This window comes from Artemia franciscana, chromosome 18 (assembly GCF_032884065.1).
Source record: "Artemia franciscana chromosome 18, ASM3288406v1, whole genome shotgun sequence".
Classification (NCBI taxonomy): Eukaryota; Metazoa; Arthropoda; class Branchiopoda; order Anostraca; family Artemiidae; genus Artemia; species Artemia franciscana.
The window spans coordinates 23,529,040-23,547,590 of record NC_088880.1 but is presented as its reverse complement, the minus strand read 5'-3'; the positions used below and the strand labels follow the sequence as shown (position 1 = coordinate 23,547,590).

General features: G+C 36.3%; 1 protein-coding gene across 2 annotated transcripts in view; it reads left to right on the top strand.

Moving 5' to 3' along the window:
* Positions 1–245: 245 nt before the first annotated feature.
* The window catches only part of LOC136038776 (ribosome biogenesis protein WDR12 homolog), a 40,719-nt gene continuing 22,413 nt past the window's right edge, over positions 246–18,551 (top strand). For both annotated transcript variants that reach the window (XM_065722148.1, XM_065722147.1), the window contains exons 1-2: positions 246–398; positions 14,825–14,910. In XM_065722148.1, coding sequence (XP_065578220.1) covers positions 343–398; positions 14,825–14,910 — 142 coding nt within the window. In that variant the 5' untranslated portion in view covers positions 246–342. The remainder of the gene's footprint in view (positions 399–14,824; positions 14,911–18,551) is intronic.

Genomic DNA, 18,551 nt, shown 5'->3' with positions numbered 1-18,551 from the left:
AAATGATCCTGATTATAGACTGAAAAAAAGCGAAGTAGTTTAAAGGGGCATAAATCCTTTGCAACGATATGGCTAAAAAAAGAAATGCTCTTGACAATTGACAATGTAATTCTTCCCCAGCAATCACTTTTCCCCAGCAATCACTAAGGAAATAAACGGTACTCAATTTTTTCAGTTTAATTTGTTTTTTTAGGTTTTGAACCTTCCCAATTTTAATGCCCTAAATAACAGTTTCAGCGAACAAACAGAGAATTGACAGTGGCAGTTTGAATGACGGAAACAATTTTTTGTCATTGACCGGCACTATCGCGAATTTAAATTTTTTTTAGCACGTGCCAAGGGATGGAAGAACAACAAGTGAAAGAACTTCAAGTTCGTCTTGCTACTAAGCAAAAACAGTGAGATATCGTTTTCTTGTTGTTTTACTTAAATTTATAAATGTTCTTTTCAAGGCTAAACCAGAGGAGAATGGACTCTTAGGCTGAGATGAGCCTTGACCTGATCTTTTCACATCAACATCTCTTACTCTGTAATGGTTTTGGTCATCAGTAAAATTGAGGGGTGGGGTCAAGGTATTCTAAAACTATGACATTTTAAAGTCAATGAAGTACCTTAATATGGGCTGTAGACACAGTCACAACCCTGTTCTTTTATATTTTTTGTAAAATGTTTTAACTACCGTCTCATCAACAGATCCAACATTAGACATTACTTCTCTTGGAAGTGCAAATTAAGGTAATTATTAAGAGGGTAAAAATTATAAAATAATAAATTTGGGTAAGCTAATGTTTGTATTAATGGACTATTCAGGTAGCTAAGAAACAAACTTACCTCTAGTCAAAATGGTACAGATGTACAAGCAGTTCACCACATAAGGAGACATGCTAAGAAAACAATTCTTACTTCATAATATGCACAATAATCCTAGTTAAAGTATTGTGCAGCAGGATAACTTTTCTCTTCAGTTCTTTCCTTATTTTTCAAGTTTTTCTAAGATATTCATGAATTTCTTAGAACCTATAGGCCTATATTAGCAGAGCATTTACCCTCACTCCCCTAATATGCAAATATATACCAAGAATGACATTCTAAACCTAAATAGGCTATATTCCTCATTTGCATCACAAATGAACCTTATCCCCATCCATAAATATATCCAAATCATGGTATATAGGCTACTTGCATAGCATGGGATTAGGGGTAAAATTCATTTGTGATTCAAAAAAAGGTTATATTTAGATTCAGAATGCAATTCTAGTAGCCTATATGTTAGCACATTATGGGGGGGGGGGTATACACTCTCTTAATAATATATAGCTTACAAGAAACTCATGAATTTCTTAGGAAAACTGGAAGAACAAGGAAAGAAGTGAAGATAAAAGGTTTCATGCTGCAAAATATATTAACTAAAATTATTATGCATATTGTGAAGTAGCCTAAAAATTGTTTTCTTAACATGTCTCCTTATGTGATAGACTGCTCATACATCTGTACCATCAGAATTGCATCCTGAATCCATATTTAACTTTCATTTGCATCAGAAACAAACTTTACCCTCCACCCCTGTATATACTAATTCAGGGTATATATTTGCACATTAGGGGGGTTGGGGGTAAAGTTCAAACTTGCCTATAGTCAGAACTGCATCCTGAATACAAATTTTAACATTCATAATATGAAAAAAACTTTGTTTTCTTAAAGAGTTAAAGAGGCTGCATCCCAAAGTTGAACCTTAAAACGTACAGGAATTAGAAGAGGCAGTTGGGGGGATGCTGCCCCCCCCTCTTTTTGAAGACTCTTTTGTACAGGTTTTTTGTTGTGGGGGGACTTCATTGTTACTAATTACTAGTTTCGGCGCAATGGTTCTCCTGTCCTCTTGTGTTTAACATTTGTCAAAGTTATTCCATTATTCATTCATTTCAATTTTTTGTTAATTAAAAGAGGGCCTTTCCGAAGCCAAGAGTGGGGGTTGGGGGGGTGGCAGCCCCCCACAACAAAAAACCTGTACAAAAGAGTCTTTAAAAGCAGGGGGTTTGGGGGGCGGCAGCCCCCCCCAACTTCCTCTCCTAATTCCTGTATGTTTTAAGGTTCAACTTTGGGATGCAGCCTCTTTAACTCTTTAAGAAAACGAAGTTTTTTTCCATATTATTTCTGTACGTTTTTCTACAATCCATGGTGGATGTAATTTAATAATTCCTGTACTCCTCGTACAGGAATTAGGACTGCCTCTCCTCTCCTAATTCCTGTACGTTTTAAGGTTCGACTTTGGGATGCAGCCTCTTTAACTCTTTAAGAAAACAAAGTTTTTTTTCATATTTTGTGAAAAAAAACCGCCCAATAAGGGACTTGAACCCTTGACCTTAGGATTAAAAGTTCCACACTCTACTGACTGAGCTAACAGGGCATGTTTGAAGTCAAAATACCTGCATGTGTATAAATATAACTTTTAAAATTTCAAAAATTAACATGGAGAAAAAAAATTAACATGGAGAAATGGGTTTTTCTAAGCTAGAAAATCGGGGGGTTAAGATTTTCCAACGAAACTTTCCAGGAAAATTACTCGGAGAATTCTGCATCGAATGAGTCTTTGTACACCCAGATCCAATGTCGGCTGTGACCTGTAGGCGTGGCAGAAAAAACAAAAGGAGAACATGAACAATAAGTGGCTATGAGTGGCTTCTGGAAAACAGGGAAGGAGTTATCAGATCGAGCTGAAATTTTGCGGATAAGCTCCTGGGCCCTAGGGGACCTTAACTTGTGAATTTCAGCCCGATCAGACAACGTTAAAGAGGGGGGGTTTGGGGTGTTGAAACTTTTGGCCAGATTTTCCCCATGAAGGAAAAGTTGGAGGGGGATGAAATTTGGCAGGTTTCTTAGTTGGAGCTCGGGCTACGAAATGCATCCCTCCCCATCCCTCTGCAACCACTGGATCCAAAGATCGCTTAACATTGTCGTGGTTCACCTCTTTAAAGAGGCACAAGTGTGCCTCCTTGATTTATGTTGGAAGTGAACTTTTTCACCATCACCCCACCACTAATGTGCAAATATTACCCTAAATTGGTATAGGCTATATAATGGTGAAGTAAAGTTCATTTCCAGTATAAATGAATGTTAAATTTGGATTCACAATGCAATTCTGACTATAGAGATAAGTTTTTTTCTTAGCTACCTGAATAGTCAGTAAATATAAACATTACCAAGGAATATAGTGTCAGAAAAACTGAGGGGGGGGGGGGGGGCAGCTGCTTCCTTTGCCTTGGCCCAAAACCACCACTGCTTTTAAAATGTGGGGTTTATTGTTGAAAGTTGACCAAGGCTGACTGTTCTTGGATTTAGTTTGCAATTTGGGATATTGAGAAACAAACATGTTAGGAAAACAATTCTTACTTCATAATATGCAGAAGAATTATAGTGAACATATTTGAAGGTGCTTCCACTATAATTCATTCACACCCCCACTCTGATATGTAAATATGTAGTTTGATCTACCAAATCTATTTTGTAGTTTTCTTAGAACTCAACCAGATTGTATGAAAAAAGTGATCCCGCTGAAGCCCCATTTTGACCGGAGGTGCCCCCAACCCGGGGCACCTTTGGTCGGGCTTGGGGCACCTTCGGTCAGCCTTGCAATTATATGAATTACCTCCGTTATCCTGTCTTTAGATGGCTAAATATACAAAGCTTACTTATGTCTTCGTTTATTGTTTGTAAAAATAAGCCAAAGTAACAAAATCACATCATTTATTACTGTCGGAAGGAAATTTTCGACATCACTTTTGATACAGAGGCAGAGATGGTTGAGTTCAGCGACTTCACTTTTCAGCAGAGACTTGGAAAAAGTGAAAAATCGACGTCGCTGAACTCAATCATCTCTGCGACATGTGCCGTACCCCCACTTCTGCTAGGAATGGGCAATTTCATCTTAACATCCGCCAAATTGACATAGCTTTCATCCACTACTTGTGGGAAAAAAAACTTGCTAGAATCACTGTCCTTTCTGCAAAGGAAACTTACGAAAACTTCACTGCTATCTTTTTCTTTGATGAATCCAACGTAGTGCAGTGAACTGTTCTTGCCTTCAAACTCCACCAACACATAGTCGCCAATACTAAGGGTCCCCAGTGCAAGTGGCTCATTTAGCTCGTCATCACTGATATGTAGACTATCATCCGTGTCATCATCCAGATGAACTGAAACAACAGATTCTTCATCAATCGACTGATCGCACAAAGACGTTTGCTGCTTCCTCTTCTGACCCTTGCTTTTCGTTTGACTTGTTGGCTTCTTCATATTTTTTTTCAGCAATCTTGCTTTTGCTTTTGCATCTTTCTCATCTTGCTTTGCTTTCTTAGCCATCATAGCAGCTTCAATTTTATCTTTCTCTGGTGTGTCTGTCAAAACTCTCGATGCACCCTTTTTCCTTCCGCCCCTATTGCTCTGTTTCCTTAGCAATGCCTTTGGATATGGTCGGACATCTTCGGGGGTCAAAGCATTAGAGTAACGAATCTCTGCAGCTGGTGTTGCCGGTGCAGTTGACGGTGATGGGCAAGGATCTAGTAGATCCGATACTGGTGGGTTTCTCTCTGTTGCTGATGGGCACGGTTCTGCCTTAGGACGGTCGCTGACAGACGCAGCATAAAAATCCTCATCAGAAAAAGCATTGCGGTTGAAGGGCCAAATGCCAGGCTTCGAAAACCCAGAAATGATGTTGTTCATGGTCAGTGCATTTGGATAAGCATTTCCTACAAGCTGGGCAATATGGGTGATCTGGATCCTCTGAAACGAATTTGAAGTCATCCAATCATGAAATGCTCTTTTCAAAGCAGACTTCAGTGGTCCATAGATAGTAATATCTAGAGGCTGAAGACGATGACTGCAGTGGGGTGGGAAGGATAGTAAAACAATGCCATTTGCACGGGCGTACATGATAACGTCAAGACCGATGTGGCTCTCATGGTTATCGAGCAATAAGAGGACCGGGCTGTCCTTGGAACATCGAACTTGTTTCTTGAAATGCTGTATCGCCTCGTAAAACAATGTTGCAGTCATCCAACCAGTTGTTTGGGCTAGGCCGAGACTTCCTGCAGGGGCCCCAAACATCATATGATCCTTGAACTTTGCTCTGGGGAATACAAAGACTGGTGGCACGGTTCCACCAATAGCATTGACAAAGCAACAAACAGTAACAAGTTCACCCCTTTCAGCTGTGGTAACCTGACCAACCTGCTTGGTACCGGTTTGTGCTATCACCTTGGGGCTGTCAAGTACAGTTGTGACCCCCGTTTCGTCACAGTTCCAAATGTTTTCTCCTGTGAATTTGTATTTGTGCATGACAGCCTCCAAGTTGTCAAGGAATCTGTCAACATTAGCACGATTGAAGCTCGAGCTGCGAGCTAAGCTAGTTTTCTCTGGCTTTCTGAGAGACAAATCACCTTGCCTTATCATAAAGCCCTTCATCCAGTCTGGCCCAGCCATCTGTGCTTCTTCCCAGTTGTGAGGAACTTTCTTATCTAGTCTTTTTGCATAATCATATGCAAACTTTCGTGTTTGCATCAGGGTCATACCATAATGGACTTTCGAACAATGTTTCAAATAAACAGCAAGCTGGCCCTCTTCATTGGCCGTGAAAACTTTTGCAGTTGACAGTCTCTCTTTTCTTGTCGGAAGAAAAGCACTATTGAATGTGCCACCACTAGAGGTTCCAGAATTAGAGACCCCAGCTTGAATAGGCACTGGTATGCCCCCTTGCTCTTGCTCGCGTAGTTCTTTTGCTCGGCGAACGTTGTCGATAAGGGTTGATTTCGGTATTCCGAAAGCTGTTGCAGTACTACGAATTGAAGCTTTGTCCATCAAAACTTTGGAAACAGCAATGTTCATAGCCTCATCTGACACACCCTTCGGGCGTTTTGGAACTCTGTTCCGAACCATAACCAATGATCTGGAAGAAACAATGAAATTAAGACTTACCGAATTTGGCAGTGTAAAAATGACCTACAGTAAAAGAGAAGACACAAACGAACTTATTTCCGGCGTAATAAGTTCGTGGAACTTAATAGCACGACCCAACAAGCGTCAAAGAAAATGCACTGTGGCCCGAGCGCGTCATTTACAGGCTTCATTTCTTTTGGACACACTCGCTGATGCAGCGGAATATCACTGCCCTTCTCTCGTTCTGAAAGTAACAAACTCTTTTGGTACACCTTACTTTAGTTCTATGCTGGGAGCATCAATGTTAACCACAATTGAATTGTAGAGAGACCTATCTTTAACTTAAAACTGGTAAGGTTACGTTATTCATCAGGTTGGGGTGCCTCCGGTCAGCGACCGAAGGTGCCCTGTCGTGGACTGACCGAAGGTGCCCCAGCCGCCATTTTGTCAAACTTATTTTCTGACCCGAAAACAGAGAAAGATTTCCCCTTAGAAATACCACTATCTTCTAGTCCTATCATTTCTATGTGTATACAAATTTAATCATCGAAATCCATGCCAAACAGAAGGGGAAGGCTAGGTTCAAACAGAAGTAGAGAAACTTACTTTTCGCAAAAAAAATGGTACGAAACTCTCTCCAGCTAAACTGGCTGAAGCTAACTGAGGGAAATTTTCTTCGGACATCCGCCTTGGATAAACAACCTCCCCAGTGCCATCTAGCATAAAAATACGTAAACTCAAAATGAGTTATTGGGGGTGACCGGAGGCACCCCGTGACCGAAGGCGCCCCGGTCTCCCCTACCCTTAATTTGAGATATTATGCCTCCTGTGTATTTTGCCAAGTGTTTCTTTTGTTTCAACCTGTGTAGGCCTACCCATAAATTTGATCAATGCTGACAAGATAAGAGGGTACTTGTATGATGTACCTCCTACCTAATATTCTTCATCAAATTAGGACCTTGTATTTTCTATAATTCTGGGATAAAAATATGATGACTATATAATTTTTTTTACAAAATTATGGAAAATCCAAGTGTCTAATTAGATAAAGAATATTAGGAAGGGGGTATTCATACAAGTACAAATAAAAAAGATAATTGCCATATGGCACTTTAAAAGTACTATCTGGGTGTCGTTTTGAGAAAGGAAAGGCTGGGAGAGGTGCTGGGATAACATACAGAGCTGTTTAAGAGTTCATTTGAAAGTTTGGGTTTATATCTATAGATTTCTTATAAATTTGACTTAATGATATCATCATATGGTATCTTAAAATTGCATTATGGGTGTTGTGCAAAGGATACTATTATCTTACCTTAAATTGTACTTGCTAGTGACAGGATGAATTCTATTTCCACCAGATAGTCCCTATGGTTTAAAACCTTAATCCATCATTTACAATCCCCTTCTCTAGTATTCCCTCTGCCAGTCTCCTTGATATTATTCATAAACTATCTACTGACTAAAGTGGAATACTAATACAACATGATAGGGAGCTCTTTAAGAGCTTATTTTAAAGGTATTTTTTTTTTTATCAATTCTTATAAAGTTGACCTGATAGAACCATTATAAACATTGCATGTTGTTAAAAATTTGGCCATAAAAATGTTTGCAGCTGATGTGAAATTTTATAGGTCAGTCATCAATGAACATGAAATTTCTTTACTTCAAGAGGATTGTGATGCTCTGTGCTGGTGGTGTACTGCAGACCCCATGTTCATTACCAAAACCAAGTGCAATGCTGTGCACTATTTCTGTAGACTCCCTCAACATTAGCATTACTTCGTTGATGGTAAATACACTGTTAAGCATGGAGTATGTTTGAGACCTTGGGGTGTGCTTTGATTCACGACTAAAATTTGATAAACATGTATCAGATATCACCCATAGGGCAAATTACCAATTCTTATGTATAACATGTACATTCTCTAAAGTTTTTTCTATCCACTGTACATTCAATACTTGAGTATTGCTCATCAGTATGATATCCCCTTAATAAGAGAAACCGAGACAGAGTTTGAGAAAGTGCAACATAGGGCTACCAAACTCATACCTTACCTGAGACATTTGCCATACCACCAGATAATGCAGAGACTACAGTCACCTAGTCTTTAGTTCTTACATGATAGAGCTTACCTAACAAATACATTTGGCATTGTTTGGAAGATTGATAATACCACTCCAACTCACTTCTTCACCTTTACAGAATACAGTTCTACCAGTCAACACCAACACAAAATATACCCATCATGTCCACTGAAAAGATTAGGCCAAAACTCTTTATCTAGCCAAGTGTAGAAGACTTGGAATGCACTTCCATCAAAAATAATTGCAACTATTATGGTCTAGTCTTTCAAAAGTAGTTTAGCCTCTATGGATTTCCATACTAGGTCTTATTACAATCTGTTTTAAGATTTTTTTTTTTTTGTACTAGTTGTTTTTGTAACCTGTATGTTTTCATAGAGTGTGTTTCAGCTTTGTCATAAATTGTTATAACATTTAGTGTGACAAGGTTGGTGGAACTTACCATATTTCAGAACTAATCTATCTATATATATAAAAATAAGTTGTCTGTGTGTGGATCTGTGGATGGATCAGGTGACGTCATGTTTGTCCGCATATGACGTCTGAATTATTTCACACTAATACAAAAGAAGAAAAAAACTAAAAAAGGTAAAAACTACAAAAAAAACTAAAAAGAAAAAAAAACTAAAAAAGCTAAAAAACTAAAAAAAAAACTAAAAAAAAGGTAAAAATCTAATAACTAAAAAAAAACTGAAAAAAATAAAAAAAGGCAAAAACTACAAAAAAAATAAAAACTAATAAAAAAACTAAAAAAGCTAAAAAAATAAAAAAACTAAAAAAAAACTAAAAAAAGGTAAAAAACTAAAAAAAAACTAAAAACTAAAAAAGAAAAAAACTAAAAAAAAGGAAAAAACTGAAAAATAAAAGAGAAAAAGAAAACTAAAAAAATATGAATAAATATATATAAAAATAAGTTGTTTGTGGGTTATGTCTGTCTGTCTGTCTGTCTGTCTGTCGAGTGACGTCGTGTTTGTCCGCATATGACGTCTGAATTATTTCACACTAATACAAAAGAAGAAAAAAAACTAAAAAAGGTAAAAACTACAAAAAAAACTAAAAAGAAAAAAAACTAAAAAAGCTAAAAAACTAAAAAAAAACTAAAAAAAGGTAAAAAACTAAAAACTAAAAAAAACTGAAAAAACTAAAAAAAGGCAAAAACTAAAAAAAAACTAAAAACTAATAAAAAAAACTAAAAAAACTAAAAAACTAAAAAAACTAAAAAAACTAAAAAAAGGTAAAAAACAAAAAAAAACTAAAAACTAAAAAAGAAAAAAATAAAAAAAAGGAAAAAACTGAAAAATAAGAGAAAAAGAAAACTAAAAAAATATTAATAAATATAAAAAAATATAAATATAAATATAATATAAATTATCAATCAACAAAGCACCGAGACACAAATGACGACCGGGACACAGGGAGTATAAATGACGACCAGGACATAAGTAAAAAAAAAAAAACTAAAAAAACTAAAAAAATGGTAAAAACTACAAAAAAACTAAAAACTAATAAAAAAACTAAAAAATCTAAAAATCTAAATAAACTAAAAAAGAAAAAAAAGAAAAAAGGAAAAAAATAAAGGAGAAAAACAAAACTAAAAAACGAATGTATATACAGACCGGGACACCGGGATACAAATGACGACCGGGACACAGGGAATATAAATGACGACCGGGACACAGGGACACAACTACAATGGGGACGCCGGGGGGCACAGGGGGATATAAATGACGACCGGGACACCGGGACACAAGGAATATAAATGACGCCCGGGACACTCAAAGAGAAATCACAGACTGGAACACCGGGACACAAATGACGACCGGGACACAGGGAATATAAATGACGACCGGGACACAGGGACATAACTACAAAGGGGACGCCGGGGTGCACAGGGGGATATATAAATGACGATGGCGACTCAGGGAATGGTCGATTAGCAATCACCATCAACAAAGCTCAAGGGCAATCATTAGAATCATGAGGTATAGATCTGAATACGGATTGTTTTCCCATGGACCATTATATGTTGCATGTTCAAGAGTCGGTAAACCTGACAATCTATTTATATGCACAGACAATGGGACAGCAAAGAATGTTGTATATTCGCAAGTTTTACGTAGTTAAAAACATATATATATATATATATATATATATATATATATATATATATATATATATATATATATATATATATATATATATATATATATATATATATCTATATTCACAGGTGGGACATAGGGACACAACTACAATGGCGCGTAACTAATATGGCGCGTAACGACTTACGCGCGCAGGGGGGCTTGGGGGGGGCGCGAAGCGCCCCCACCAACTAGGTGTTGGGGTGGCGCGAAGCGCCACCCCAACAGCTAGTAAATAAATAAAGTGCCATATGACACCAAAATACACTTCAAGTTTTAACTTTTGTAATGGACATACTGGGAAAATTGTTTTTCAATTGAAAGGCTCCATAAAAGGTGTTTCTAAAAATCTAGGCTGAGGCAAAACTAGGGGGAATAGGGCCCCTCTCAATTGCCACCTATAGAACTAGCACACAGGTAACATTGTAGAGAAAACTTCAAAAGCTTAATGCAAAGGTATTTACCATTGCACCATGCTTTTTGTAGATTGAAAGTGGAATAGAGCATTAAAAAGCTACATTAAGGGGTAAAAAAAATTTTGAATTCTATGTTACTTTACCTTATTGCTTTAAATTATTACCATACCATAAATCCATGATTTGAAAAAGCAAGTAGTATAAAGACCTATATAAGGTGATTTGGTGTAATTGGTTCTGTGTTGTGGTTTTGTTACCAGAAGTTTGAATCTTGGACAAAATATATTTTTTTTTTATGTGTGTTCTCTTTGAAGTGTCAGTGCTGATTCATTTCCAATGATCGCTCCTGCCAAAATGTTGAAGTCAAAGTAGCAGAAATAATGAAAGTACAAATTTTTGTGAAATGTTTTAACTGCACATCTCATTCTTTTTAGTAATTTCACAAATCTGATAATTGATTTTTTATTTTTTTATTTGCAGCTTCTCTTCAGATTTTTCAAGGCAAAGTTTAACAGATACACAATGCTAAACCTATATCTTATGCCCTATTTTAACAAAGACTCGTGTTGTTTTCATTAGCTTCTTTGCCAAACTTAGAAAAAATCATTTGTGAGGTTTATTGTCAAAATTTTTAAAATGTAAAAAAATACACAAGAGTTAATTTCAGCAAAATAAAGTTTTTCTGATGAAAAAAAGAGCAAAGTCGAAACTTACAAGAAATAAAAATTTCTAGTTCCAAAATTTGTATACTTTGCAGTTTGTGCAATAAATTTTTGAAAAACTGTTTCAAACAAACTGGCTTGTGATATTTCCTTATGTTTGTAGAATTATATGAAGCTAGTGCTATACTGAAAACTAAGCTTTCTTGAGTTTTTAAAGGGTTAAAATTGTGTCATAAAAGCTATTGATTTCATGGCTGGTAAAAGACTATTGAGAGCTTTATGACTTAGTCTTTTATTTTCTACAGGCTACTTAAGGGTTTGCTGTTTCTATTATTGTTTTGTTGTATTGGTTTTGTGTTTTAGTTAAATTAGTATTGATTTCTCTAGGTATGTTTACTTCTATTGAATTTTGTTGAAGGAAGGCATTTCTAATTTGTTGCTTTTCTACATCCTCCTCCATTTACTTTTGCAATTTTAGCTTAAAGCATAGCACTAAAAAAAAATAATTAAAATGTTTGATAAAATGGCAGGATTACAAGATCTGTAAATTTTTAGGTTTATAGATTTAATTGTAATAAATCCATGCACATTGATATAAAGGCTAAAAATGGAATAGCTTTGGAATTTTTTAGGAATGGAATAATTAGTAAATTGTTTATTTGGAATAAGGATGGAAAGGTATGTCAGATGATATGTACATTTTCTAGATATAAAATTAATTGAAATTTTTTTTCAATTATCTTGCCATGTATTTTGTACATGAATTATCCTATTGGGTGATTTTTAAAAGCAACAACTATAGTTTTAAAAATTGTGAGTTCCTTTTATATTAATTTTTGAATAGCATTTGTTTTTTACATCTTTTTATGTGTGTGTTAATTTATACTTATATATTTTTTTCCCTATTGTTAAATGCTTCTGTATAAGAAGTAAAAATACTCACACCTTCTCAAGTTTTTAACTTTTTTCTTTCAAGCACTTTCTTATTAAAAGTTTTACCCCTTCTCAATATATTTTTTAATTTTGATTGTAGTGACATCCATGGGACAGGCTCATAATTTATTATATTTGATTACCTTAAATTGCACTTGCTAGCAATATGGACGAATCCAGCATATGCCAGTTAGTGATGATGGGGTCGCGGGACATCTGCTGCATCCTATTGAGTGAGCCAGTTTTGTCGCCCAGTCCTTGTTGAGATTCGATCGTTCTCTCGCTTAGGCTGTTCCACATTCCTATGATTCGATTGTAGAAGAAATTATTTCTTTTTCTTGTCCTGGCATGCTTGCCAAACAGCTTTGCTGAATGACCTCTGGTACTTGATGACCAGGCAGGTTCAAACATATCTTTGTTTTCAGACTGGAGCAACTTATAGGTCATTATCATATTGCTGCTGTATTGACGGTATGTCAGAGTCGGTAGCTTCAGGCTCTGCAGTCGACATCTATGCTCTTTATCTTTGAGACCCTTTATGCATTTCATTGCCCATCTTTGTACAGATTTGAGAGTCATCAAACTCAAGTCTCCATATATTTGCCCATTTGCAAAAGTAATCCAGGTCTGACATTATTGAGGCTACACCCTACTGTGTGTAAGCAGGGCCAATAAGGTTCGAGTCATCAGCATATAGGCTAAGTTTATTAATCTCGGTTTTTTGGAGCATCGTTAATGTAGATATTGGAAAAGTGTAGGTCCCAAAATAGTTCCTGGAGGCATCCCACTTGAGACCTCTGTGATTTCAGAATAGAAAGCTGCACCGCCTTCAACAAAAACTCTGACCCTCTGCTTTCTTCCCTTCAAGAAAGACATGATCCTAGTCTACCACACCCTCTTCAATACTAATTGCCTTCAGTTTCTACTGGAGCCTTTGAAGACAGACTTTATTGAAGGCTTTAGCAAAGTCTAGCAGAGCAATATCAACTGAGAGACTTTGGTCAAGGAGCTGGGTTATATAATTATATGGGTCAGTCAAATTTGTTTCTACTGATCTACCTGGTTAGAATCCGTGTTGCTGTTTTGATAGAAGGTTGTTCGTGGCCAAATGTTTCAGAACAGGAGCATTTACAATGCCTTCTAGTATTTTCCCAATAGCAGAGGTAATACTGATTGGCCAATAATTAGGAGCTTTGGTCCTGTCTCCTCTTATATGTATTAGCGAGATATGGGCAACTTTCCAGTCCAATGGTATGATTTTGGTGTCAATAGACTTTTGGAAGAGCCTTGAGAGTGGTAGTAACAATTGGGCAGGAGCTCTCTTTTAAGAGTCATGAATGAATGCCATCTGGCCCAACAGACTTATTTGGATTAAGCTTCTTAATCCAAGATTCCAGCCCAGCCTTATCAACTATTATTGGAGACACCTGAGTATTAATTATGTAGTGTGGTGAGGTTTGGAAGGGGTAGTGTCTGCAGGTGTGAATACTAATGTAAACTGGTGATTCAAGGCATCAGAGTTTTTGGGGGGTTATTTGACTGGATTCCATTACAAATCAACTGAGTAGCCATGTGCCTACCAGGTTTATGTGCAGAGGTGTATTTACAGAACTTCTTGGGGTTGGTTTTTGAGGTTGCCAGAATGGCCCCCTTTTAATTCCCTCTCAATTTTTTGGACAGTGCTTGAACTTTGTTCCTTGTAGCTTTGAACTTAATTAGGGAGCCAGCCCTATTTGGGTTCTGGCTTACGAGCTTTGACATTTTTTTTCTTGTTCCTAGCAATATTTATTTCTCTGATCATAAAGGGGAGAGTTCTTGGTTTGCGTCTCCATATGATAGTTGTATTTTTATTGACGGTGTCCAACAACACATTTTTCATTATCTCCCACGTGTCTTCTACTTCCATAAATTTGACGAATGACCAATCACACTGGCGTTCATGTCTATAGTGCATGTCTGTAGGTACTGTCAAAATTTGCATTTTATTGCAATCTGGTCACTATTTCCGAACGGGGGTTGCGATTATATGTTAATAAGTGACTCAGGATCATTTATTAAAACGAGATCAAGAAGTGAAAGATTGTCCTTCTCGAAATCTTGGTGGAAATGTCACCACCTAGAATAGCAAGTGTTCCTCTAAGCAGTCCAGAAAATACTATGTTACCATATTGCTTGTGTGGCCGTATCCTTCCACTCATTCAATTGCAGGTAAGTTAAAGTCGCCAAGTATGAATAAACTTCTATGTTTTTAAGCAACAATATCAATAGAGCAATGTATAGCCAAGAGTGAGTCCTCTATACTTGTTGAAGTAGGACAACTGTAAAGACGACTGAGTGCAATGGGACCTCATGTAGGTTGTAGATAGCATGTAGATATCTAAATTTTTTTTACCCATGGCTTATGATATAACTTAATATAAATTATGCCTACCTGAATCTCATCGTGTACATATATGGCCTAGTAAATACATTTAGCCCTAGTAATCCCCTGGGTAATCTTTGAAAAGGGGAAGGTCTATAAGGAATCATACTTTTTTGTAGAACAATGCAATTTTACCTCCCCCTCCACCCTTGTGTAGAAGTTAGACTTATTTTCAAAAGCATCAAGGATCTCAGTTAGCTTTTTACACGTTTATTTAGCCCAAACTATGCTCTTTTTCAGATACTCAGTACCAGAGACACCTCTATCTGTTCCATCATCAATTGAAGTCAGAGATCTTAATAGTCTAGTAAATGGACTCATTCAAGGTTTGTTTTTAATGATTTAAGTTCCAAGTTGTAGGGGCTTTGACGAAAATTTATCTAAAAGAAACGAAAATGGAAAAGCATCAATAAATGAATTGGTGGTTTTATTTTTATTTGATTTTGACTGGTGATTTTATTAGCTGAGGAAAAGACAAAAAGGAAAGAAATGCTTCCTTAATAGAAATCACAACCAACATATACTTGAATTGGAGTGCACACTTAAACGTCTGTGTAATGTCAAAGGAAAATGCCTAAATCAATGCATTACTTGTAGAAGGGGCATGGAAATGTCAAGTTATATTGAGAAAGTGTAAATGAGAAATTAACAAAGAAAAACGTGATAACATGACACTCAGTTTTTTTTCTCATTATCCTATTTTGGTAAATTTTCTTTTCAATAGACTTCATTAGTATATCCAATGTATATATTCAATTCTGTAATTATGACATTCTGTGACTGATATACCAGTTATTGAAAAATATAAGCAAAAACCACTCAGATGGGTTATCGCTAATTTCAGCAGAAATTACTGCAAAACCACTCAGATGGGTTATCACTAATCTCAGCAGAAATTACTGCAGTAATTGAAGCCCTGATGGATAGCATACAGACCAATCTGAGTCCCTTGCCTTAAAGGCAATAAAGATGATCCCTTTGACTCAGAAAAGACCCACCACACTTATAGTCTGTATGAGTGAAGACTTACAAAACCAGTAAAGTCCTCCCAGCCCCAGTTTCATAAAATGCAAAATTAGCCCTTGCAGCATAGACTTGTTTGGCAAGCAGTTTCCAAACAAAGTGTAGAATTTGAAATGGGCAGTACCCGTTCTCCGAGGTGTTAGCTATGTTGCACTGTAGATGAATCTCTGCAACATCTCTTGTTTGTGTTTAAGGCAACTCAACAAAAAGCAAGTATCCTTAGAGAAGATCTAAATAAGATTATTACATCTTGATATTTTCAGTCAATAAAATTCATGGTTGTATCAATAGAAAAAGAGAGAAAAATTGTTGAGCAGATGATGAGTATGTTGCAATCATTAGACATCAGCTAAAGTAGTGATGCCCCAATATAAGGAATCCAGTGGGGAAACTAATGTTTCCCCACTAATAATTCTTGATTGGACCATCGTTTTCAAGAAGAGTAATAAATTATCGCAAAATAGAGCTAGAAAATGCTTGAAAAATTTCATTTGACATCAGATTTCAATTAAGTTGAATTTTATTCAGAGAGATTTAATCATTTTTTAAAGATCAGTTGTCACATCGTTGGATTACAATGTATGTTGCTAGCTTAACAGGATTTTCACATTTTAAAGCACGACAAGTTACGATTCTTTTCAAATACTGTCATAAGTTTCATAAGCTCTGCAGGATTTGTGGAAAGGTTTGTTGTTTTGAGTTTCTAAATTTGCAAGCGTTTGACTCATCTTCCTTACCATTTCTATTTCAAGCTACTTAACAAATTAAACTAGAGCTTACCATTCTGATTGAGAGTACATGGCCTGCGAGGTTGGTGAGAGTCGCATGGCTAGCGGCATAAATAACTGGAAGGAAACTACAAAATAATTAAAAAAAATTTCATTATCGAAGGGTTTATGCTAGTTTTTGCCTTTATTCTGGTGAATTGAATCAAAATCTGCTGAGCTAAAAGTAAAAGCCACCATAGGTATTACTTACTTACTATGCATTACTTATGATGGCTACTGAATAGCCATTCCATCCTTCAAGCGTTTCAATTATAATTTACTATTCTCCTTCTGAGCTTCGAAATTTGTAAGCATTTGACTCCACCTTTTTTTTACTATTTTCGTTCCAACTCACTTACCATAGTCCACTACTGCTTATCATAGTCACTGAGCATTGGAAGTAACTACATGTAGATTGTAACTACTAATATATGTACAAAATTTGAAAAGAACCTGCAGAACAACTTTCAATACGTGTTGTTTTGAAGGATTTTCATTTGTTTACGCAGGTAGTCTGGTGAGTTCTATTAAAATCTGGTGAGATCAAATTAAGAGCTGCCATAAGCGTTCCAACTGCTTAGTAGTTCTTGACGTCACTTACCATGGCAACCAATATTGCCACAGTGAAAGATTAAAACAACCCCTAAAATTCCTATGATGAAGGATTAGAACAGTTTCTATATTCTACTTAACTAAGAAACAACTAATATCTTTTGTCCGAAAAATAAATTACCTTAACTTCATTGTAGGGGGTAAAGAGGGAGGCTTTGAACAGATTGTGGTGGAGGAGGAGCTATGAACACACGTAGTTGGTTAACTTTTTGCAAGAGTAGATATTGTGCTCTATTTGGATAAGAGCCTATACTTGTACACTGTTGTTGCACACTCCCTATGTAACCTCCATGGTATCCCTTCAAGCAATTGTCTATTGATAATGTACCTGGACTGTTGATCATTGGTCACCTCTTGAGAGAAGAAGTTGTTTTTCTTGGTAGGCCTATATCAATTACCCTGACAATGGCATTTATATATACGTGTAGGAATTTTCAGTTTTAGAGTGTCAAGGTAGAGTGACTGGTGAGTTTAAGTTAGAGATCTTGTTGGTCGTGTTTGATCGACTTCTAGCAACTTTGTATCACTCGTGTAATATTGTCCAGTTAGGTAAGTTCCAAGGATGGGTCTTAGTAAGGCTCTATACACTTTTGGTCCCAAGAAGCTTTGGGACTATAAGGCTGTGAAACACGAATGTCTCCTGATGCCTTCACTCTTGTTGATCCTAAATAGGAGAAAATACGACAGAGTTCCATATATATTGTCTTAGATTCAATGCGGGGGAATACCTGATCTATTTAAATAAAAATTTTGTGAACTATCCTTCTCAATTTGTTTTTACTTTAAATCTAGTCATTTGATTAGGGCTTACTCAGCCTTTCTGCACTGGCGAAAGCCAAATTGATTGACTTTTAAGAAAAAACACAAATTCTAGTATTAAAGCTCTTGAAAACCTTTCAAATTTTCTCAAAAGAAAAGTCTCAGAAAATAGCCCTAAATAACATTCATTTTGGGGGATAAAAAACCTCCCAAAATGACAAGAGAAAATAAGAATGGGTGTTTCTGACACTTCTTCATATATTTGCGGGGTCTGAGGATCCAGTAGGAGGTTTATCCACCCGTTTGAAATCAATGGATGCTTTCACTGACTATTGGATGATTCTAACTGTATTCCAAAAAATATCTGCCAGTTGATAACTATCCGCGTGCTGTTAGTAATAATGGCATCTTTTTAGGGTCATTATCATCAATCTGTAAATTGTGGTCTCCAAATCATATGAAAGGGAGCAAATTATAAGAGCATCAGATTATATAGAAATTTGCAATTGATGGCAGTAATTTCTCAGTCTCTTAGAATCTTGATCTATTGTCTTGCATTCAAAGAGAAAATGTTGAGCGTTTTCCAAACTCTGGTGGCAATTTCTACATAGAGGATTTTTATGGATTCCCCATTTAAAAAGATTAACATTGAGTAAAATAGTTTCAGCTTTTAGCTTATAATAGAACATATTAAAATTCTTAGGGTTGAAAGGAGGATGCACGAAAACCTGGAACGCAATTTTCGTTCAAGCTCTAACAGCCTCTCTAAAATTCATGGTCCTTGCATTTCTTGGAGGAGGGATATC